This window comes from Ovis aries, chromosome 3 (assembly GCF_016772045.2).
Source record: "Ovis aries strain OAR_USU_Benz2616 breed Rambouillet chromosome 3, ARS-UI_Ramb_v3.0, whole genome shotgun sequence".
NCBI classification, from domain to species: domain Eukaryota; kingdom Metazoa; phylum Chordata; class Mammalia; order Artiodactyla; family Bovidae; genus Ovis; species Ovis aries.
Genome location: NC_056056.1, coordinates 107,997,588 through 108,023,166, shown reverse-complemented (window position 1 = coordinate 108,023,166; position 25,579 = coordinate 107,997,588). Strand labels below are relative to the sequence as shown.

At 43.6% G+C, this 25,579-nt stretch overlaps 1 protein-coding gene across 1 annotated transcript in view; it reads right to left on the bottom strand.

Moving 5' to 3' along the window:
• Positions 1-14,943, bottom strand: part of TPH2 (tryptophan hydroxylase 2) — a 103,773-nt gene extending 88,830 nt beyond the window's left edge. The window contains exons 1-5 of the mRNA XM_042246521.2: positions 14,705-14,943; positions 12,107-12,259; positions 9,308-9,491; positions 9,111-9,211; positions 3,800-3,867 (exon numbers count right to left, since the gene is read on the bottom strand). Of these exons, the coding sequence (XP_042102455.2) occupies positions 3,800-3,867; positions 9,111-9,211; positions 9,308-9,491; positions 12,107-12,259; positions 14,705-14,809 (611 nt within the window). The 5' untranslated portion in view covers positions 14,810-14,943. The remainder of the gene's footprint in view (positions 1-3,799; positions 3,868-9,110; positions 9,212-9,307; positions 9,492-12,106; positions 12,260-14,704) is intronic.
• Positions 14,944-25,579: the final 10,636 nt, after the last annotated feature.

The following is a 25,579-nucleotide window of genomic DNA, read 5'->3' as shown; positions in this document are numbered from 1 at the left end:
CAGAAATATCCATCTATATTTCTGAACTTCTCAGTGTCTATAAAGCCTGAACGAACAATTGACAGGGAACGGAATTATTTTCCCCATGTTCAAATAGTCCCTAATTTTATTATTACCAAACTATATTTGCAGAAACCTCACTTGCTGAACTTTTTCAGGACCACTCCAATTTCAAATAATCTGGCTCCTCAGGCCAGTGGTTCCAAGCTTTGGAAAAATGCAGTCACAGCATGCTGTCAGAAGCCACTCAAGCGAACTTAAGTAATTATTGTATTGACATCTTTCCCCTTTGCTCACTTGGAAAGCCAAACTAGAAAATACATATTGCAATTAGAAATCGCATCTTTTTTTTCCGTTAAACCAAAAGGAAACCTTCCTTACCACATGGCGCGCTGGAGACCATGGCTCAGGCCCACTTGTAAGAACTTGTACCCCAACCCACCAGCACCAGCGCGTGAGCTTGCACGCCTGTAGGCACCTGCCTAACAGCTAGCCCACATCCATCCTCAGAGTCACAGTCAGAGAAGCCACATGGTGACGACAGGAAGGGCATGAAGGACGATCCTTTTCTCTCCACCTCCCTCAAGTCCGAGGCTTGTGCTTCCCACCACTCCCAGCAGGCACTCGCCTCACGCTATCCACTTACAAGAAGCACCTGAGGCAACAGGTGATCTTTCTCAGCATCTTGGCAGCTTCCCACACATACCCAAATGGGAATACGACTGTTTTCTATGAAATTTCTCCATACAGAGGGAGGCTGTTCAGCATGAAGAGTTATCAGTCTAGGAGCAGCCTTTTAAATGAGAGACTGGAGAGATTTTCTTTCAAGCATTGCTTCTCAGGATGTTCAAGCTATAGTATTTCCTAAGATGGTGCATAAATGGTGCTATTAAGATAGCTAAAGAATGGAAGCAGAAGCCAGCCTGAGGAAAGGGAGGGGGTGGATGTAAAAGCAGTAACTGACACCGATGATCACAAACCGCGTGCCACCTTCGTGCTCAACACAGCGTGCACACTCTCTCGTAGCCCTTACAGCCCCGAGACGGGGCCTCCTGTCAGACACACTTGCCAGAAGGAGGGCCTGAGGCGCTCACCAACTAGGGAGAAGGGAGGCTGGAACTCCAACTCCACCTTGTCTGACTCCAAAACTCCAGCTTTGAACCACTTTCTTATTCTTTGTGGTCAGCACTGTCCAGGGGGAGAGGGTTACAAGGCCCCTGGGTTCCAAACTCTCTCATCCAAACACCCTTTGCTTTGATGCTGTATCCACTGACTAGTGTAATCTGACCTCCCTGGCATCAGGACCGCAGGAAGAGTGGCTTCTGTCTAGGCAATGATGAAGAGGCAGTGCCCTGCCTATCTCAGCCTCCTGAACATTCGGTTGCTAGGAGTCGGTCCCCTCCAAACGGGAACCAGATCCTGGACTGCTCCACCTGCACGCAGCCCTCCTTTGTATAAAACCTCCACCATGTCCAACCTCCAGTTTTTATTTTCATTTTCTGGAGACACCAGGCCTCAATTTCACCCTTTAGCTAATGGGAAGTGGCAACTGCAAGCTCTTGTTAACACTTGAGGGCCTCACCCTTCATCATTATACCTATATGCTCTTTTCCACTCCTCTCCAGACAAATATGCTTTCTTTAAAACCATATAACTACCCATCATCAGTGCTCCTCGAAACGGGCGGACTCATGTATACCAGCTTCTACTAGTGGCACTACATTATAGGCCTGTCTTGGTCCAATTTCTGGGCTCCACAAGAAGAAACAATACTTGAGGTAGTCCCTTGATCATAACTACAGGCTTCCTGGGTGGCTCAGTGGTAAAGAATCCACCTGCCAATGCAGGAGACGCAGCAGGAGCTGTGGGTTCAATCCCTGGGTTGAGAACATCCCCTGGAGAAGGAAATGGTAACCCACTCCAGAGACAGAAGAGCCTGGTGGGCTGCAACCCATGGGGCCACAAAGAGTCAGACATGACTCAGTACGCACACACGCACTTGATCCCTATGCTGACAAAATCCTTTATATATATATATATATATATATACACACACACACACACATACATACATATTGTTCTTATATATATAATACATTCCATAGAGCATCTGTGTATTAAATACATTTTTGTCTATCTGCTTTATCTAAAGAAAAAGGCTCTGCCAAGAACTGAGCTTTTACCATGTCCTGGGCAGCTTGTGCCAAAAGGCCTGCCCTGCCTACCCTCTGTCTATGCAGGCATGATCAGATTTCACAGGGAGGGTCTGTGAAGCAAGGGGGCCAATATTAAGGTTACGGCCATCTACCGGGGCCTGATGTGAAAAGGTGCACATGGCCCGTCAGAGTCCTCACTGAGCACCCTGACGGGGCACACTGGGAGACGGAGCTTACAGTGACGGTGCTGAGGGTGCAAGGGCCCTGGGGCCAGGCCCGGGCCAGGGTGAGCCGTGAGCACACTGCCGCTGCGCGGCGACAGAAAGTCACCGTTGTCTAAAGAGGGTCAAGAACCTGCTTGGAACAGAGGAGTCAGGACGAGAGGAGACACACAAGGAAAAGTGTGCCGAAGAGTCCCCGTTTCTCATGCTTATAAGAAAGAGTGAGGGGTGCCAGCGCTTGGGAGGAGGGAGGGAAGAGCATCCAAAGCATCAGAGGAGGTCAGAAACGAGCACAGGACCGCCAGCCAGAGGTGAGGGGGATCGGCTCACTTCGCTCCAAGGACCTGTGTGTCAGATTCTTTAAATAAAAAAAGGGAAACACGGGTACCCTCTAGAACACACGTAACGTCAACACAACAGTCAAGCCTGTCGCCAGTCTCAATGAGAGGAAGAAAGACACTTTCCTCCCAGGTATGGATTTACAGCGTGTTCTCTTCAGAAGATTCATGCAGCTGATCGAGCACCAGAGGAAAGCAGCGACAGCGCGGTGATGGCCCGTGCGTGATTTGTACTAGTGTGAGCGGAAGAAAGAGAGGCCTGACGTCCGCTCCATCTTTCCAGGCGTGGCCTGCGGCCGCGGCCTCTCACCATTGCCAGTCACAAACCTCCTGCCACTGCCACCTGGCCCCGTCCCAAGGCTCTCCAGTTTCACCTCAAGCCTGATCCCCGACTGGGGAAGAAACTCTTCCAGTCTAGGGAGTTCCCTGGTGCTCCAGTGACTAAGACTGTGTGATTCCACAGCAGAGAGCCTGGGTTTGACCCCTGGTTAGGGAAGCAGATCCCACATACCACAACTAAAGATCCCCGGTCTGCACACCTCTGTGAAGAAGGAAGATCCTGAGTGCCGCAACTAGGACCTCCTGCAGCCAAATAATAAATAATTTTTTTTAAACCCTCCAGTTTATAGGAAGTTTCCTCTTCCTACAAAACAACCACATCTCTCCTCTGATGGCTGCTTACATGAGCCTTTTTGTCATTTTTGTAGGGTCCTCTTTCACTGGGGGAGCTGAACATGGAAGGGAGTCACTAAAAAGTCAAGTCAAGAGTAAAATTAAAACACATTTCCCAGGCCCTGCAGAGTGTACAGAAACAGCTCCTTGCCTTAGCTGAGCTCTGAGTACCATGGTGAAAATGTAGCACTCGGCATTTGGCCCACAGCACACATTATTTTGCAATTATACCCGCATGTCAAACATCCGTGTTGGCATTCAAAGCCTACAGAGTTGGTGAGTGTATAAAATGGTTGATGTCCGCCTTTTGCAAAAGTTAAAACGGACGAGAAGACAAATCTGTTTAGCCCAGCATGTGTTTTACCTAACCCGCCAGCAGCAAGTCACAGGAAAGAGCCACACAGGTACTTACTATTTGTAACCCATGGCTACATCCACAAAATACTTCCTTCTCTGTCGATAGACATTGTCTTTAAATCCCTTAAACAGAAAAGAGATGAGGTTATTTAACAGACTGCCAAAAAAGTTAGTTGCAGAAGGCCTAAAAGAAAATTGCTGTGATGTTTGTTGAATGTCCAATTCAAACGTAATTTTTCCCCTTGGATGACCACCTTAATGACACAGGCAGAAGCAAACTGTACGTACAGTAAAACCTCATTAAATTTGGGCTATCCTAATTTGGGATGCATGGGAATTCAGACTAAAGTTAACCTTGCCATAAGTAGGCAGAATGGCTTAGTTAAGCAAACTGACATCGTGAACAATATCCTTTGGTTTTTAAGTATCATTTTCATGTAACTGATCTTAATTACAAATTAATCTTATCTGTTCAATAAAACAGATCCCTTTAACATGGCTATTCAGTGAGTTAACCTAAATTTAATTGCTTTGTGCAAATAACCAGTAAATGTTCATGCGTTAAAATTCTATCACTCAGAATAATCATCAAAATCCCAAATTAGGATGAATTAAAGAGGTTTTGCTGTATGTTTTGAGGATAGCCACATAATGCAAAATCGATTACAAGGGATCCAGACACAGGATAGCAAGCTAGCTCCATTTCCTTCTGAGTCCCTATAATTCTGACCAGTTTTCAGCCTCGTTCAAGATTTTACCCATCATCACGCTCTTGGGAAATTAACCATCCTGTCTGTCATTCTCCTATGAAGTGGAATCCTTCTAAGAGGACTCCCTGGTTTACTCAAGAGTCTCTCCTCTTGTCAACAGACTTTCAATTTCCCTTTCTTTCAGGTACTTTCAGACAATCGGTTCCTCCCAGGGGTGTTTCTTCAAACAGCTGGAAGCCCAGATGGTATGGTTTCCACTTAACTTCTTACCTCTGCACCCCCTGGAACCCTGAAGGAAGCCCAAGACGCGAGGGCCCCCCTGGGAAAGAAGGTCGGGCAAGAGGACAGGCTGCCGGGACCACAGCTCCGGGAGGAGAACCGGGACAGGCCCGCAAAGGCCTGAGCCCCCTCTGCCCAATCGGCATCCACTCAGACACGTTCAAGGGGAACCTTAGCTCGTTTTGCTCTCTCTTCCGGCTGAAGGAGAACTGGCCTTGAGGTCAGAAATCTTCACAGGACTGAATGCCAAACGGAAACAAAGAAGGTCCACTGCCAAGAGCCTTTGTCTCAGCAACGACCAAAGGTCAGTAACAGAGGGAGACAGTGAGTGCCCTGAGGTCACCCGAAGGCCCTGCAGAAGGGAAGTGCGCCCACCCTCAAGGCTAGCACTCTCTTTTTCGCTGTGAATTGGAGGTCTTTAAACTGGAGTTCAGAAGCAGGCTGAAGGAGCCTTCAAATGTGTATATACAAAATTTGTGATTACAGGTACAAAATTTGTGACCACCTTTACAAATGGGTCTGTGACCTAAGAGAAAGGTCTTATGCCACAGAGGTAGAAAGCGCTAGAAAGCGCGGATTTCAGCATTCACTAGTCACCCGCAGCAACCTGGGATGGTGAAACTGAAGAATTCCAAGCACCCTTAATACTCAAAGAGAAAGCAGGCCGCGACGAAAGGAAAAGAGTTATGTGAAAATCTGAGCATCTGTCCCCTGATTCCTGCCAAACCAGACACCATGGTAACAGCATCACAATCTGCTGGGCTTCCCAAAGAATCTTGACTATCTCCTTGGCAAACACCTGCACCTTTTCCAGGCACAGAAGAGAGTGATTTACTACTCATCATGGCTCATCAGCCTAGCGTGGTGGTAATTACACAAGCGTTATGGGTGAACCAGAAATTTCAGCATTGAAACGTGCATGGACTGGCAAAATAGAACAGAGATGCTAGCTACACTAGCGATTACAGAGATACAGAATCCCTTGGCCATCCTTTCCAAATTGATGCCAGGGATAAGGTTACCAGATAAAATATAAGACACTCAGGCAATATTTGGGACATTACTTATACTAAAAAATGTTATTGTTTATATGAAATTGCTAGGTAGGTAGAATAGGGAAAAGGAGTCCAGAATGGCGGTGGCTAAAAGACAGGAAGGGAAAAGCCTGCGAAAATAGAACAAAAGAAGGTCCGAGGACCAGAGTGAGGACTTCAGGTAAAACAAATAACACTCCTGGCTGGCCCAATTTACACAGGACAGGCCCAGGGAGAGAGAAACAGATAAAGAGAGGAGCCAGAGCCAGCTCTCTCTCTCTCTCTCTCCCATGTGCTGGGGCGCTCTTCTTCTCGTGTCTTTGGATCGATGTGCCCTCACGCCTCGAAGATGGGTTTTCCTGCTATCTTCTAAATAAAATGGAGCTGTACCACTGATTTGTCTAAGAGCTGTAACATGGTCCATTCGAGACCTGAGAGCTATAACACGGTCTATCCAAGACCTGAGAGCTGTGACATGCCGAGGGGGCTTTAATGTCCGTCACTCCAAATCTTTGCTGTGACGAGACAAGGAACCGAGGAGCACACACTCGCGTGACAAAATGAAAATGTAACTGGGCATCCTATACTTGTATTTGCTAAATCTGGCAACAGAAGCACTTAGAGAGTGTCTGCTAGACATGACCCTTCCTCTCTCAGTTTAAATCAAAGGGAACTGAAGACCCAACCAGCACCCAAACGTGCTCAGCTGAATGTACACTGGCAAGCAGAGCTATCCCAAATCGGTCAACCCTGGCAGAATTCTGGAATCACTTGCCAAGGCTTAAATAATACTCCAAACCTGGACACATTCCCAGAGGTTTTGATGTAAGCACACTGAGATGCGATGCTGGCATTAGTATATTTTTCTAATTTCCCAGAGATTATCTAAACAGAAAGCTTGAGACTCGCTGAGTTAGGACACCAGTTCTCAAACTGTAGAGCTCACTGGACTCTCTGGGAAATCCACTTAGAGGCAGATCCCAGGGCCCATCCCTGGAAGCTCTGATTCAGTAGGCTTCAGATGAGCCCCGAGGCACTGCATGGTTAATGGAAGCCTTATGCAGGGGCCTTGAATCCCACTGTGAAAGATCCTCACAGGCTAGATCCTTGCTGCTCAAAGTGTGGTTCCCGGGCCTCCAGAGTGCGCCTCAACTGGGAGCTCCCTAGAAAGGCAGGATCTCAACACCTCCACCTGCATTTTGAAAAGATCTATGAGGTGTGTGTGTCCTTAAATGTTTGAGATGGACTCACCTACATATTTAACCCTTTCTTGAGAACCTCAGCAGCATGACTTATATTCCAAGCCCCTTGTGAGCCATCTCAGCACAAGAACGTGATCCGAACATAATAATCCCTGCCTTGGGACTGAAATTATTCCCAGGCACAAAAATTCCTTAGAAACTTTTATCTATCTTCATCAAATAATAATTTTTAAAACACCAACTTACCAATATTAAATTTTGCATAATGAAAATTTGGTGTGCTTATGTAAAAGAAATATATGTGGTAAAAACTGATGAGTCAGGTAGGAGATTGCTAAGTACTTGCAATTATTTCAAGTGGCTGCATAGAAAATAAGAGAAAGTATCTTAAGATGGGTGCAATTAGGAATGATGGAACAAAATTAAGCATATAAAAATTTATGCTGGGTATTAGAATAAGTTTTTTCACAGCAAGGTCAGTGGTTCCTGTGGTTGTTCTGACCCCCTTTCTCTAGCTTGAGTCATTTCCAAACTAGACTAAGGGGAGCATTTGGAAATAAGAGGTTAGCAAAAAAACCCTTTACTGTCCAGGCATTGATCTGCATGATTTAATACAGCATTTCCTTTCCCGGAATTAAGCATTTACTCTTGCCAAAATGCTTTCCAGTTGTTTTATTAACTAGGCCTTTCAAACGCCCCTTTGAGTTCAATAAGCATTTTATGTCCACTTTTTATGTAAAGAATTTGAGTTGCAGAAGTAGAGGGACTTGCCCAAGGTCATCCTGCAAATTAACAGCTGGTGTCTGAGCCGTCCTGTTACTGCTAAGATCTTAAATCAGGCTTCTGCGCTAATTCTGACTCCTCTGAAGTGGAAGGGGAAGATAAACAAATGGATGATTATTAAAGACACTTTTGAGTATTTCTCTAAAGTTCAGGAGCCTTTCATGTGAACTACTGTGAATTATTCTGAATTTTTAAGCTATATTGGCAAATGTAACAGAATGTCTCTTTGAGCAAACTCAGTTTTTTGAATCATGGAATTGAATTAGGTTTGTTTGACCACTAAATGGCATGCTATGAATTGGTTTGAATTTGTATTTTATGCCAAAAGACTGGTTTGACTGAATAGCTCGCTCTTGCTGGAGTTGTCCTGGTTTCCTTTAAAGCAGGGGTTCTCACACTTGAGTGTGGGCTTAGTGAGACAAGCTCCTGGGTGATACCGAGGCAGCTGGTCCCAGGACCACACTTAGAGAACCACTGTGCAGTCCGTCAGATTTGCAGACTTCCCCCATTTAAATAAAATGGATATCTGAAAACCATTACCCTCAGTCCACAAAAGGCTCCTACAAGCATGACCAATCTGCTCGGGCTTCCCCCTTTAACCCAGCACTTTTAGACACAGGGCACCGGGGGGAAATTGTTTGTAATGAAGGAGCACATTGCCTGCTTCTCCCAGACTACTAACTGTACTTCATTCTGACCATAAAGAAGCTTCAGGCCTCTTGCGTTAAATAAAAACTGATGTAAAGGGGAAGAGAGGGAATAATGGGAAATGCTTACTACGTATCATATTTCTTTAAAGGTGGTCATTTTTACAGCTGTAGAGCTGAGATGGCGGTAAATAGACTCAGGAAGGAGAGACGCATCTTCCATTAGAGTCTGATTCTATCACCCTCTGCCTTTCCATTGAGACTGAAGTCCACCACATTGCTCTGCTCCTAACTACTTCCAGTCGAGGAAAATAACAAGGAGAATTTTACTCTCGCACTGAGTCCCATAACACCAAGTCCTCCCTAGTTTCCCAAAGAAGTGATCAATTTCAGTTCCTCCTGTCTTCCCAGGGCCACCATCTGCAAGTCTATTTCAGGCTGCCTAATTCTACAGAAATGTTCGCCAAGGTTGATACTCTCCTCCTCTTTTATCCAACCCTTTTAAAAATAAAAGCAAGGTGGAGCTACCATCCTTCTAACCTGCTTCCGGCCAGCGTGCACGTACAGAGAAGCTTTAGCATTTAAGAGCCTGCTCTCAGTTACAGGGAATGAATAATAAGTTGCTCTATGATAAAGCATCATGGCACAGAATAGGGCACACTGCCGTATGCTGGAAGAGCACATGTGGGGTGGATCTGACTGGGCACTTACTGGGTGGTCGGCATCCAGCTCCGAACCATACATGAGAACTCGGTGAGAACACCTGTCTAACTCCGAGATCTTCCGGGGAAACCAGGGCACGTCCTCCAACTCTGTTGGAAACACAGTGCAGGTTCAAAAATATTAGCTCCCCCTTTGGCACACGTGTCAGCTTGCAAAATCACCCAACAGACCAAAGCTGGCCTTGCCTTCTTCCTCCGTCCAAATGTTCTCTGGCGGATTCAGCGTCACGATCGTGGTTTGAAATTTCAGTGACTGAATGAGCTCATTGAATTCCGTTTTCCCACACTCACAGTCCACAAAGATTTCAACTTCCGAACTTCGCCGCCGGGATTTCCGGGACTCAATATGAATCATGTTGACGTGTTTTTCCTGTGAAAGTATAAACAACATGTCTAAATCACCTTCAGGGCACAACAAAAGAGATGCCACGGGTTGTCCTTGTTTAACATGTAAGCAGAAAGGTGCCAAGTGCCCACAAAAGGGGAGAAGACAATTATCTCCCTCTTTGGTTGATGAAAACATGGAAATGTTTTCCAACCATTGGAAATACTGTTCTATGAATAAGAACAGTAGCTGTGTGTAGGTTTTCCTGTCTCTTTTTCAACAAGGAGGGACATTATGGTATATACAGGGCCCCATAAAATGTATAATAATGTTCTCTTTCAGCAACCTCCAGGCTAACTAACTTCATCCAAGAATGTGTTGCTGCAACAATCGTGATGGATTTCATGAGTAAAATCTCCTTACAATAAGATGTTCAAAGCAGGGCTGCAATTTCATACTGAAGTCTCAGGTTTAAATTTCCCCAGTGATGTAGTCTTCCTTTGTCCTCAGTTAACTGGAGACTAAGTTCTCTCCATCCTAACAACCCCCAGACAAGCAGATCCCTCCCCGTCAGTCCACTATCCTCTGATTATCAGCATAGCTCCTAGTACAGTCCGGGAGGCCTCAGGCCTCTCAGCACAGCAGCAGGACAGGCAGTTTCCAGCGCCAGACCAGGACGAAATCATAGCGTCCTCCTCTGTATAAAGAAACTCATCCTGTGACCAGGCTGCTAACTGCTCTACTTATGTTTTTAATAAGTTTTGCAATAATGCCATATTTTCTAAATGGGGAGGTAATAAAGATAAGATTAACATTAGGGTCAAAGTTCAAGCATCTTCACACAACTGGGTCACTGCGTAGACTGTGGTTGAAGCAGAGTGGATATTTTTAGACAAGAAAACTGGGGTCTAGATGCGTTAAGTGATGTAACTAAGACCCCAGCACCAGCTGATGGCCAAGTAAAAACTCAGAGCTAAGGACCCTGTCTCCAGGGGTTTTTCCACTGCACCCAGCTTGGAATTGAATTGGCCTGCCTTTGGGCACTGTATGGAGACAGCACTGGATGCTATCATTATGTATAAAATATTTCCCCAAACTTCCATTACCACTCTTTATGGTACCTGATCCTTTCTTCAAGGTCAGAAGGGAACAAGGAAATATTTGCCAAATCAGGCTGCTAATTCCCTCTCTATGGTCATCAAAGAGGCATCACAATAATGCCTAATGTCTGCACACTTTACAAAGCACTTACACTCCTGTTATTTCAGCAGAACAACCTTGTTAGGTAGGAATTATACTGCTATTTTACAAATGAAGCTATTGAATCTAGGAAGCAGCTAGGGATTAGCTGAGCCAAAAGAACACAGGTCTGAAACCTTTGCCTGCAATTCAGTCTCTCCATGGCACCAAACGGTGCTAGGCCCCCCTGTTACAGCTCTAACCATGGCCAGCGCCCCCAGACAAAACCCACTGGTAAAAGGCATGTCCTGAAGGAGAGGGAACCATCAAGTGTACCCTGGCAAGAAGTCAAGGGTTTTTCTAAGTTTTTATAACCGTCCCCTCAACTATGCTCTTTCTTGAGGTTTCAACCCACCCATTTGGATGACTATATTTCTATAAGAGAAAGCTAGCCCAAGCTCCCAGGCTTCCCAGGTGGCGCTAGTGGTAAAGAACCCACCTGCCAATGCAGATGTAAGAGAAGTGGGTTCAATCCCTGGGTTGGGAGGATCCCCTGGAGGAGGGCATGGGAACCGACTCCAGTGTTCTTGCCTGGAGAATCCCATGGTCAGAGAAGCCTGGTGGGCTACAGTCCGTAGGGTTGCAAAGAGTTGGACACAACTGAGGCAACTTAGCACACACACAGTCCTAGGTCCTATATAAGGAGGATGACGCATCTTTACAAAAGACACGTTAGGTTCTTGAAACATGAGGCTTAGGGGAATCACAAGTGCCTATACTAACGTATGGGGAAGGCAATGGCACCCCACGCCAGTACTCTTGCCTGGAGAATCCCATGGATGGGGGAGCCTGGTGGGCTGCAGTCCATGGGGTCGCTAAGAGTCAGACATGACTGAGCGGCTTCACTTTCACTTTTCACTTTCATGCATTGGAGAAGGAAATGGCAACCCACTCCAGTGTTCTTGCCTGGAGAATCCCAGGGACGGGGGAGCCTGGTGAGCTGCCGTCTATAGGGTCGCACAGAGTCGGACACGACTGAAGAGACTCAGCAGCAGCAGCAGCATACTAACATATCGCATTTCATGCCATCAGTGTGCTCTGGGACATATGCATGATTCAAATGTGAACACACTGAATCAGGCTGCAAGCTCTTAATATTTAAAGATACCTTCTTTGGCTTCTTTTGTGTTTGCCTTTCCAGGTGTGAGGCTCACACTTTTAAAGTACCGACTTCCTCACCTGACAACAGTATGCAGAATTACTCATCGGCTGACTCTGAGTTAATAGACCATGATTTCCACGAATGTTTATTTTATTGTTTGACAGACCAACCCCTCTTATAGAGGTTCATGAAGTTTGGTCTCTTTGAAGCTTTCAACACATTATCTAGAAACGGATTCAGTGATACTTCATAACAGATGACAGGTTTGTAAACAGCACACAGATGCTGTTAAAGGTAGATAATGATATTTCACATTCACCTGGAAGAGCTTCAGCGCTTTGACCAATCCACCAACTTCATTTTTCAAGGAGAATACAACCGCCGTCTTGCCGCTCTCGGTAGCCGTGTCATTTTTGCTGCTTCCCTTGTTGCCTTTTTTATCATCATTTTTGCCAGAGTTAGTTTTATTTAGCTTCAAGAAGGTAGAAACACACACCAAAGTATTAGTTAGGATTCCAGAGTTCTCTGTAACCAGATTCTTTTTCAGATGTTCCATTCATATGCTGGAATCCTTAGCAAGCATACAAACTCAAGGAGAAGTTGCCAAGTCACTTATGACTGTCGATCATAAGTACTGGTCTAATTTACTCATGGGTACTATTTTGCAGTGCTCAAATATATCATCCAATGGTTGAAATTAAAGGGAAATCATATTTGCTTTATTTTAATAGCAACAAAAATCTGACCATCATAAAGTCTCTTCTGTGAATAACTCCTTTCTTTCTAATAGATTTTATAGCATGAAGTTTGATCTGTTAGCCTAGTTGAATTATATCAAAGCTATATTAATTACTAAACATAAAATTAAGCTATATTACTAAATATATTTTTCACATTAATTTTTTCAATTAATCTTAAAAACAAAATATTAATTTTGTTCTGAAATGTCAGAACAAGAACCGAAACTGATCAGCTTACATTCTGCAGTTAGATCCACATGGTCAGTGTGAGTCTATCTGCAAAAGTTCAGCACACAGGAGTGTATTCAGTGGAGACTGCCTGTGTCAGCAGATGATATCTGAAAAGTGGCCATAAAAATTCAGCTACATGAAGAAACTGAAGAAAAGAAAGAAAGATGAAAGACGTGAGGGAGGGGGAGAGAGAGGAAGGAAGGCAGGAAGGAAGAGGAGGGTAAAAAGAAATCAAGAAACAAAGAGGCTAGCTCATCATTAGGAGCCAAGAGAAGAATCTGAGAAATCGAAAAATTCATTGGCCAACCAAGATACCATAATAATAACACAACTAGGTAATGACTACGAGTCCTATTGGCTAAAGACAAAAACGACAGATTCCAGAAACTTGGATCCCATTGTCAGAAATACACAATTATAAAGCTGGAAACTTATTCAGCAGAATGCAAACTGGAATGCACCTTTCCATGTTCTTTATATACAGATGAAGAATTGGGCAAATAGAACTTTCTCCCTGGCAGACAGTGATATCGTACAGTCATACCAATCTATTACTTGCTCATGAAGCTGAGAAATGCACATTTGATACGGAACCCAGTGAACAGTTCTTTGTCATTTTCTTCCTCTGATTTCTCTACTGGCTTTCTTTTCACATGTTATTATTGCCTCACTCACTAGATATATATATCACAGAAATAAATATTTTATAATTTAGGACTTGAGGGAAAAAGAAGTTTATGCAGGCATTGGCATTTGGCAGTATGTTCCATCATTAAAGGCTCAAATGTTGTAGTGCTCTCAACATCTGCCACAGATCTTATATATTCAAGTATTATTTCCTATATGAAAGGGAGATTATACATTAACCATAACTCTGAGTTTTCCTTGTTTTCCTCCCAGAAGGTCACTATGGCTTCAGAATTCTTCATTGTAATATCTCATTCAAATATTCCTTTCTAACATTTAAATGTTAGAAAACTTACTCATGTTTTAGACTCATTTTTGCAAATTGATTTAAACAGTTCTTCAAAACTTGCCCTGATCACTTTTCAACATTTTTAGGAGTAATGATATACCAGTACAATACAACCCTCTGGCACACAGTCAGAGCTACAATACTGAAACAGATTTTTCTATGATGCACACTGAATTGTAATTGGCTGATTAACTCTGGTAGTATGGTAATGAAATATCACTTAATATTTTTAATAACTAGAAATCTGAATACATTTTTCATGCACTGTCTTCTTTATTAAATCCTATGATTATTACCCCATATCAGGATCTAAATCCTGCAAAATGTTACTTTTTTATTCTGTTACTGTTTTTTTAATAAACCTGCCTTAAACATTGAAACAACTGGTATATTGCTTTCATTACCCCATCAATTAAACTGAAAAATAATAGAATAATGAGGAACACAGGAAAACTTTTGAAAGGAATCTGATCTTTCTCTTATTCCAGTAAACAGCGCTTATAGACAAAAACAGAAAATATTACTTTGTGTTTAAAGACCAGGTTTTGTAGATGGAAGAGGGCACAGAAGACAGAGTAACCTTGCAGGAACCATAGAAACCCATTTAACTTCTTCTCCCTGTTCCAACTCACAATAAACGGTCCTTTCAAAAATTCTGCACACTTATTTTGGTTGTTGAGATAAGACATTGTTTCACAGAACTTCTCATTCTTAATGTTCGGGAACGTTTTTACATTCAACTCAAAAACTTTGAGGGAAGAAAGTTTTGCCCCATAGAAATCAGGACATCTGCTTTACTTTATGGAGAGAGAAGGAAAGATGGAGAGAGGCAGGAGGGAGGCAGGTTAGACAGATGATAGAGGAAGGAATTAAGGGTGTGTGTTTAGAGTACGTGTCCCAGTGGCAAGAATAAGACTATCCCAAGCGTGGAAAACACTCCTCTAGAGAGTGCCAGCTGCTCAGTACTCACTGTTAAGCTGGCGAGCAGCTGATGCTCTTCGGGCACTGCTGAATCCAGGGAAAGCCCTCTCCTTGCCCAGTATTTACTGGAAAACATCATCATTGCTGGCTGCATGGGTCCCAATGTAATTTGCTTCCTCTGCAGCAGAGGGGCTAGCAGGAGCAGCTGCGGCGAGGTGAGAGGGGCTGGCAGACAGCGGACCTCTCGGGGCGCTGACCAGAACCCTGCTGCTGAAGAAAACGTGACGCGAATCTTCCCCTTCCAGGCCCCTTTATATGAGTGACTGGGGACTGATGGAAGGCTGATTAGAAAGAAACTCATTTCTGGCTGCCGATGGCCACAGTCAGATTACAAACCTGAAGCCTGGGGTTATCTGTGTTCCCCTGCTATTTGTTTGTTTCATAGGTCGAGTAGCTGCTTGGGCACGGGTGGTGGAGAACAATACATAATGGAGTGTTATTTGTAAAAGAAAACATCTCTCCCCTGACCTTAGCTCTCATCTCTCAAACCTGCTACTGGCAAGTTTCAATGTTTTCCAAAAGAAGGAAAATAATTCGAGAAAGATCAGTATTGCAGAGCCCCTAAGCCATTTTACTTTATGTTAATAAATTTTTTCTGATCTGATGTGTTATGACTGTGTGAGTGGAATTGTGTGTGTGATGGCGTTCATAAACTGCACTGCTTCCCGGCGTGTGATACCACTATGCAGTGATGTTTAAGCGATTGTAAAGGAAATGTGAGGCTGTGATTTAGCCACATATATGCATAGTTGGAAAAGGCTCTGATGCTGGGAGGGATTGGGGGCAGGAGGAGAAGGGGACGACAGAGGATGAGATGGCTGGATGGCATCACTGACTCGATGGACGTGAGTCTGAGTGAACTCTGGGAGCTGGTGATGGACAGGGAGGCCTGGCATGCTGCGATTCATGGGGTCGCAAAGAGTCGGACGCGACTGAGCAACTGAACTGAACTGAACTGATGCATGGTTGAGACACTAACCCTAGAATCTTCCTCACTACGTAGGAATGAAAAGGATATGAAATGTCCATATAATCATTCCTTTGATGACTTCAAACTAGAATAAGTCCAACAATTCGAAATGCATAGATCAACTGATAACTGACTATTCAAACTTTAGTAAGTCATAAAGTTACCAAGGAAAATATTAATAGCCTCCTGAAGGATTGAAGACTCTTGATCAAATGGACATGTTTATAGAGAAACAGACATAGATAATAGATTTATGAACATGGGGAGGGGGAGGAGAGGGTGAGATGTATGGAAAGAGTAACATGGAAACTCACATTACCATATGTAAAATGGATAGCCAACGGGAATTTGCTGTATGGCTCAGGAAACTCAAACAGGGGCTCTGTATCAACCTAGAGGGGTGAGATGGGGACGGAGATGAGAGGGAGGTTCAACAGGGAGGGGATATGTGTATACTTATGGCGGATTCATGTTGAGGTTAGACAGAAAATAGCAAAATTCTGTAAAGCAATTATCCTTCAATAAAAAAATAATATATATATATTTTTAATGGACATGCTTGACTACCTGGTGGTTCAGAGGTTAAAGTGTCTGCCCGCAATGCGGGAGACGTGGGTTCAATCCCTGGATCGGGAAGATCCCCTGGAGAAGGAAATGGCAACCTGCTCCAGTATTCTTGCCTAGAGAATCCCATGGACAGAGGAGCCTGGTAGGCTACAGTCCATGGGGTCGCAAAGAGTTGGACACGACTGAGCAACTTCACTTCACTTCTTGACTGCAAAACTAACCAAGGACTGGCACTGCTTGTCTACACAGAAAACAAGATGAAAATTTTTCTAAACAGGAATGGATGAGCAAAAATTAACTGGATTTTATTGATAATTGTTTCTGGAGTCTTGAGGGGCCATAATTATTATTTGATCTAGTTCTTGAAATATTATTTGGCTTGAATTTACTCTAAAAATCAGCTCTGATAACCTAATAGGAAAGTGAAGTTTAAATACACTGATAGAAGTAATAATAACAAAAACAAGAATAATAGTAATAGTTAATACCACTGAGTACTAAGTATTTGCCAATTCATATTCTTCCAATCCCAAAGAAAGGCAGTGCCAAAGAATGCTCAAACTACCGCACAATTGCACTAATCTCACACGCTAGTAAAGTAATGCTCAAAATTCTCCAAGCCACGCTTCAGCAATATGTGAACCGTGAACTTGCCAACATCCGCTAGATCATGGAAAAAGCAAGAGAGTTCCAGAAAAACATCTATTTCTGCTTTATTGACTAGGCCAAAGCCCTTGACTGTGTGGATCACAAGAAACTGTGGAAAATTCTGAAAGAGATGGGAATACAGACCACCTGACCTGCCTCTTGAGAAACCTATATGCAGGTCAGGAAGCAACAGTTAGAACTGGACATGGAACAACAGACTGGTTCCAAACAGGAAAAGGAGTACATCAAGGCTGTATATTGTCACCCTGCTTATTTAACTTCTATGCAGAGTACATCATGGGAAACACTGGGCTGGAAGAAGCACAAGCTGGAATTAAGATTGCTGGGAGAAATATCAATCACCTCAGATATGCAGATGACACCACCCTTATGGCAGAAAGTGAAGAAGAACTAAAGAGTCTCTTGATGAAAGTGAAAGAGGAGAGTAAAAAGCTGGCTTAAAGCTCAACATTCAGAAAACGAAGATCATGATATCTGGTCCCATCACTTCATGGGAAATAGATGGGGAAACAGCAGAAACAGTGTCAGACTTTATTTTGGGGGGCTCCAAAATCACTGCAGATGGTGACTGCAGCCATGAAATTAAAAGATGCTTACTCTTTGGAAGAAAAGTTATGACCAACCTAGATAGCATATTGAAAAGCAGAGACATTACTTTGCCAACAAAGGTCCGTCTAGTCAAGGCTATGGTTTTTCCTGTGGTCATGTATGGATGTGAGAGTTGGACTATAAAGAAAGCTGAGCGCCAAAGAATTGATGCTTTTGAACTGTGGCGTTGGAGAAGACTCTTGAGAGTCCCTTGGACTGCAAGGAGATCCAACCAGTCCATCCTGAAGGAGATCAGCCCTGGGATTTCTTTGGAGGGAATGATGCTAAAGCTGAAACTCCAGTACTTTGGCCACCTCATGTGAAGAGTTGACTCATTAGAAAAGACTCTGATGCTGGGAGGGATTGGGGGCAGGAGGAGAAGGGGACGACCGACGATGAGATGGCTGGATGGCATCACCGACTCAATGGACGCGAGTCTGAGTGAACTCCAGGAGTTGGTGATGGACAGGGAGGCCTGGCGTGCTGTGATTCATGGGGTCACAAAGAGTCGGACACGACTGAGCGACTGAACTGAACTGAACTGATTCTACACACTTTTTAAGATAAAACGTGATCCATCATCGCAACATTTACAATGCAGTAACTATTATTTCCATTTTATATATGGAGAAACTGAGGCACAAAGAATTTAGGTAACTTGCCAAATGTTTGGTTTTCCCTGCTGGCTCAGCAGTATAGAATCTGCCTGCAATGCAGGAGCCTCAGAAGACGTGGGTTCAATCCCTGAGTCAGGAAGATCCCCTGCGGGAGAGCATGACAACCCACTCCAGTATTATTGTCGCCTAGAGAATCCAGTGGACAGGGGAACCAGGCAGCTGCAGTCCACAGGGTTGCAAAGAGTCGGACACGGCTGAAGTGACTCAGCACACATGCATGCCAAAGGCTCACATAGTTAAAAGGTGGCTGAGGCAGGATTTAAATGCAGGCAGTTTGGCTCCAAAATCCATGGTCTCAACTATTACATTATACCTTCGAGTATTCCAAACAAAGAAACAAAAGTAAGCTCAAGAAAACATACATAGATTATTTTCTAGAAGAGGATTTGGGAAGATGCGTAATTCAACAAAGATTTGTTAAGGACTCACTCTGTTAGGACGTCCCTGGTGGCTCAGACAGTAAAGCGTCTGCCTACAATGTGGGAGACCCAGGTTCAATCCCTGGGTCAGGAAGATCTCCTGGAGAAGGAAATGGCAACGCACTCCAGTATTCTTGCCTGGAAAATCCCATGGATGGAGGATCCTGGTAGGCTACAGTCCATGGGGTTGCAAAGAGTTGGACACGACTGAGTGCCTTCACTTCACTCTGTTAGGGACTGAAACTGAGTCCTGGGGATGCAAAGACAAACGAGATATGTTGCTACCCTCAGAAAGCACAGACTAGCTGAAAGAAACATACGTGCAAATAAATAAGTGAAACAAAACACATTGAATTCTCTACAGAAGACAGTAAAAGCACAAGGGACAGAGTGCTCAGTGTTACCATAGGGGAATTAAGTGGGCCTTTCTAGAAGCTGAATAACTAAAAGTGAGTTTGTGTTTATTAACTGGAATGGAATAGGAGATAGAGAGGAGGGGATTCCATGTAAAGAGAACAATATAAGAAATATATCAACAAATGATGTTGCTCAACAAGAATGGAGTGTGGGTCCACAGCAAAGGTGCCATGAAGGATAAGGCCGAAGGGGAAAACGGGATCCAAATCCTGAGAAATCTTGAATGGCGTTCAGTGGGCTTTTCACTTTATCACTTTATCCTGTAGGGGAAAGAGATCACTCGGAAGGGCATTAGGCAAGGCAACAGTGTAACCATCTTGGTATTTCAGAAAAGTAGCAGCTTGGAGAAGGACCTCAAGACTAAAGGCATAAACCACTTAGGACATGAAATAGTCCAACCAGGAGAGAGAGTATGCAATGAAAAGAACGAGAGATGTTAAGGAGTAAGATACATAGGACAACATGTCTACTTGGATGTGGGAGCAGATAAAAAGCTTCCAGAATAACTCTCAAGTTTCTGACTAGGTGGACTGAGTAAATTATAGTCTCATTCATTGAACTAGACCACACATAAATAATTGCAAAGTTAAGAAAAAAAAAGAAACTCTTAAAAGTTAGATCTTATATATATCGCATGTGAATGACCAAGTGAAACTGTCCAATAAGCATTTGAGTATATGGGTTTAAAATTTGAAAAGAGACCTAAGCTGGATATAGAGATTTGGCTATTGTCAAGTACTGAAAAGGTGTCATACAGCTTCACTCACAAAGTATATGTTGTTTGAAAAGAGAGTCATGAACAGAAAACCCTGGGAACATCAAATTTAAGAAGGAATTTAAAACAAAAAAAAACAGGAACATAAAAAGGAAAATAAGAAAGGAAAAATTTCAGAGAGGTAGGAAAAGCAAAGCCAAGAGAAGGTAAGTTTTTGGAAGACAAATATTAAACTGGAAAAACAGAATGAAGCACTGATTATTTGTAAATCTGATGCCAGGGTTGTTGCTGGTGTTCAGTTGCTAAGTCGTTATTTGACTCTCTTGCGACTCTATGGACCGCAGCCCTCCAGGCTCCTCGGTCCATGGGATTTCCCAGGCAAGAATACTGGAGTGTCCTTGCCATTTCCTTCAACAGGGGTCCTCCAGACCCAGGGATCAAACCTACGTCTCCTATGTCTCCTGCGCTGACAGGCCAGTTCTTCACCACTAGAGCCACCAAGCAACAGCACACTGGAGGAAAATACTTTGCCCCCAAAGGCCCTGTCTTCGCTGGGTTCGGGGCAGCTGCAGCTCTCATAGGCAAGTAGGGAGAGACCCACAGGCGCCGGGCACAGGCCCAAAGCTCCCTGCCATTTCTAGCCTCAGCCACTGGCCAGACAGCAGGCCACATGCGCCTGGCTCTTGGATGGGCAGAAACTGCTAGGGTAGCACGGTGAGGAGTCTCTGGGCTGTCAACCGGCCGCTGGCGCTCCAGGGCCAGGTGGCGCGACACACCCCACACACCTTCGGTTTCAGGCACTCCTGCAGCATACCAACCAAAGGACGTGGCCACTCAGCACCTAAACTGGCTTCTAGGCACACAGGACACCGGAAGTGGTCAAGGCGCTCAGCCTCTGTCCCGGACCCTGCTAGCAGAGCACGAATCAAAGGGTCCTGCAGCAGCCTAGCCATCGTGCAGCTCCGGGTCGCAGCAGAAAGGGGCGGTGGGGAGAAAGGAAGACGGGGAGGAGAGGGGAGGGGAGGGGGGAGGAGAGGAGGGAGGAGAGGGAAGGGGGGAGGTGGGGGGGAGAAGGGAAGGGCGGTGGGGGGGCAAGAGTCAATGGGGTGGGTCTCCTGGCCAGCAGGGGCGGAGTGAGGGCCTGAATATTGCTTCTGAACTAGAAGTCCAAAATAGGAAAAAGACTAAACTCTCAAGCTTCCATGGCTGTAAATGGTGGTATTTTCGCTATTTCCAAAGAAGGAATAAGTTTTGGGAAAAAAAGAGGGGAAAAAAAGTTTGGAAAAAGAAGAGTGAATTTGAGTTGACTGCAGTTACTACCAAGGAACTTTAAATAGCATGCAATTATAAATGTTAGACTGGAATTTGGGAGGTAGCTTAGAGCTAGGGATAGAAATCTGAGAGTAATCCAGTGATGTTAGCTGGCGCAGGACACAGACTACCCAAATAAAAGAATATATAGAGAAAAATCCTATCTACAGAGACTGGAATCCTTCTGAACTATTGAGGGAAATATAAAATGGTACAGCCAGCCTCTGGGAAAACAGTAAAAGGATTCCTCAAAAAAGCAAAATAATTATGGTATGACTTGGCAATCCTATTTCTGGGTGTGTGTATAGATATACATATATATACATTAGTCACTCAGTCATGTCCAACTGTTTGCAGTTCCATGGATTGTAGCCCACCAGGTTCCTCTATCCATGGAATTCTCCAGGCAAGAATTCTGGAGTGGGTTGCCATTCCTTTCTCCAGGGGGTCTTCCCCACCCAGGGATTGAAATTGGGTCTCCTTCATTGCAGGCAGATTCTTTATCATCTGAGCCAACAGGAAAGCCTCTGTGTGTGTGTGTGTGTGTGTGTGTGTGTGTGCGCGCGTGTGTCCAAAAGAACTGAAAGCAGGGACTCAAAGAGATATTTTTGCACCCATGTTGAGTTGAATTTAGTCACTAAGTCTTGTCTGACTCTTGTCACCCCATGGACTGCAGCCCGCCAGGCTCCTCTGTCCATGGGATTTCCCAGGCAAGAATACTGGAGTGGGGTGCCATTTCCTTCTCCAGGGGATCTTCCTGACCCAGGGATCAAACCCAGGTGTCCTGCACTGCAGGCAGATTCTCTACCATTCGAGCCACCAGGGAAGCCTGGCACACATGTTAATAGCATTGTTATTCACAAGAGCCAAAAGGCTGAGCAACACAAGTGTCTATCAATGAACAAAGTGGTAAACAAAACATGGTATATACAAACAATGGAATGCTATTCAGCCGTAAAAAGGAAATCCTGACAGATGCGATAACATGGATGAACTTCCAGGACTTTATGCTAAGTGAAATGTCAGTCACAGAAAGACAAATACATGTGATTCCATTTACATGAGGTATATAGCGTAGCTGAACTCACAAGCAAAACAGAGTTTGTCAGGGGCTGGGGAGAGCGGAAAATGGGGCACAGAGTTTCAATTTAATAAGATAAAAAGTTCTAGAGATTGGTTGCACAATGACATGACTGTACTTTTAACATCATTGAGCTTAAGAATGGTGAGAGACAAACTTTATGTTATGTGCATTTTATCACAAATTTAAAAAGTTTTAATAATAAATAAATAACCAAGAGAACCCAGGAACTAAACCACAAAAGATGCTCATAATTAAAGATAGAATGAAAAAGAAAAGTCATCCAAGTCAAAAAGATTAAAGGAGGTGAAACATAGAAAGGAGATAAAACTTATGGTCAGTGGTTTCAAATACTACAGAGAAGTGGAATGAGAACTAGAGAAAGACCGCTAGGTTTGGCTATCACAGCTGTCACTGGTGACTTTAGAGAGTGCGGTTTTAGCAAGAGAGGAAATAAACCCAGATTACAGGAGTTAAAGATAATGCGGGTTCCAAAGTGTAGGCAGTAAGTCCAGATCATCTATATAAGAATTTAAAGTACTCTTTCTAATTAAGAGTGTAGATTTAACTATTTTTGCTCCCTCCTGAAATCCTACTAAAGCAACAGTAAAGGATTGCCTTTCCTTTCCAAGGCACTAAAGAATAGCATTAATTGGAGAAACAGCAGCAACAAAAAAATTGGAAGCTAAAAAGAAGATGAAAAGATGATCAAAGATTTTGTAAACGTGAGAAAGCTGAATCCTAAGCTATCAATGAAGAACACTGAGAAGCAACTCAGCTAACATTATTGAATCTCAATCACTGCAGATGGTGACTGCAGCCATGAAATTAAAAGATGCTTACTCCTTGGAAGGAAAGTTATGACCAACGTAGATAGCATATTCAAAACCAGAGACATTACTTTGCCGACTAAGGTCCATCTAGTCAAGGCTATGGTTTTTCCTGTGGTCATGTATGGATGTGAGAGTTGGACTGTGAAGAAGGCTGAGCACCAAAGTATTGATGCTTTTGACCTATGGTGTTGGAAAAGACGCTTGAGAGTCCCTTGGACTGCAAGGAGATCCAACCAGTCCATCCTAAAGGAGATCAGTCCTGGGTGTTCTTTGGAAGGAGTGATGCTAAAGCTGAAACTCCAGTACTTTGGCCACCTCATGCAAAGAGTTGACTCATTGGAAAGACTCTGATTTTGGGAGCGATTGGGGGCAGAAGGAGAAGGGGACGACAGAAGATGAGATGGCTGGATGGCATCACCCACTCGATGGACATGAGCTTGGGTGAACTCCAGGAGTTGGTGATGGACAGCGATGCCTGGCGTGCTGCGATTCATGGGGTCACAAAGAGTTGGACCTGACTGAGCAACTGAACTGAACTGAAAGGCTCAAATACCTCTAGAAGTGGGGGTAAATGGAGGAGACTGAAAAAGAATTGTTCAAAGACTGTTTAAGAAGTCGTTAAACAATTTCAAAATTTAACAAAGTAACCAAACCAGTGCGGCGCTACAAGACAAATGTGTTAAGTCACTTCAGTTGTGTCAGACCCTTTGCAACCCTCTGGACTGTAGCCCACCAGGCTCCTCTGTCCACAGGGATTCTCCAGGCAAGAACACAGCAGTGGGCTGCCACGGCCTCCCCCCAGGGTGTCTTCCCCAGGGAAGTCCCTTTCGTCTCCCGTTGGCGGGCAGGTCCTTTACCACTAGCGCCACCTGGGAAGCCCATAAGACAGCAGACGTACAAACGGAATAGAATTCAAAACAAGTAGAAAAGAGTTCAAAACAAGTGGAATAGAGTTCAAAACAAGTGTTGACCATTTATGGTCAACTGATTTTCAACAAGTGTGCTAAAACTGTTCGACAGCAAAGAATAACTTTGGATATCCATGTGAAAAACAATGGACACTGACTCCTACCTTACTTCAGACACAAAAATTAACTCAAAAATGAATCCCTGACTTAAATTAAAAGCTAAAACTATAACAGTCAGCAGAAAACATAGGATTAAATCTTCATGACCTTGGATTAGGCAATTTTTTTCTTAGATATGATAACAAAACCATAAGCAATCAAAGAAAATATAAATATGATCTCATCAAAATTAAAACCTTTGTGCCTCCAAGGACATCATCAAGAAAATGAAAAGACAACCCACAGTATGGGAGAAAGTATTTATAAATCATGTATCTCATAGAAGGCAGTAACCAGGATATATAAGGGTCTTTTACAAGTTGACATTGAAAAAACAAGTAAACCAATTTTGAAATGGACAAAGGATTTGAACTGACATTTGTCCAAAGAATATGTGACCAATGAGTATACGGAAAAGATGCTCAACATTAGTCATTAGAGAAATACAAATCAAAACACACAAAAAGATACTACTTTATAAACCACTAGAAAAGCTAAAACAAAAAAGACAGACATATTGGAAGAAAGTGGAAAAATAGCAAGTCTCATACATTGTTGATAGGATTGAAAGATGATGAGTCACTTTGGAAAAGTTTGGTAGTCTTTCAAAATATTAACTACAAAGTTACCCTGTGACCCAACAATTTCACCTCTAGGTATATGTTACAATGCAGTAGTCATTTTGGAACAACGTTTGGCAGTTCCTCAAAAAGTTAACCCTAGAGTTACCATATAACACAGCAGTTCCACTCTGGTATACACGTAAGAAAAATGAAAACGTATGCCACATAAAAACTTGTACATGAATGTTTATAGCAGCCTTAGTCATAACCACAACAACAACAACAAAAAAAAAAAACCAACAACCCAAATTCATAACAACGCAGATATCAATTAATGAAAAGACAAAACAAAATATGGTGTGTCCATAAACAGTAACATAAAGGAAGAGAGTAACCTTGAAAACATCATACGGAGTGAAAGAAGCCAGTCACAGAAGATCACACAGTGCATGATTCCATTTATATGAAATGCGGTGAAGAGGTGAAAACAGACAAGAAAAGGGACTGGGGAGAGGAGAGAGATGGACAGACAGAAAGTAGATTCACGGCTGTCGGTGCTGGGGGGTGCAGAGGCAGGAATGACCGCTGCTGAGTGCCGGGTTTCTTCTGACAGTTATGAAAACACTCTGAGATTAAATATTAGAGTACTGGCACAGCTCTGTGAATATATTAAAAATCAGTGACCTGCAGACTTTAAAAGAGTGCATTTTATGGCACATGAATTATATCCTAATAAAACTGTTATTTTTTTAAAGGCAGTTAAAACTCTATTCCCCTCTTCTATTCTACATAGACAAGCCACTTCCCTTCCTGCCCCCAGGGGGATGAATGGAGCTTATTTTCTGGAAACTGTAAAACAGAGGACCTCTGGACAGAAGGGCACTAGACATGCTTGAGAACAGTATTACCCTGAAAGTAACGTGATTAAAGAAATGTGTGCACCAAATACTGAGACTCAGACCACAGGAGGCTGAGAGCCAGGCATTT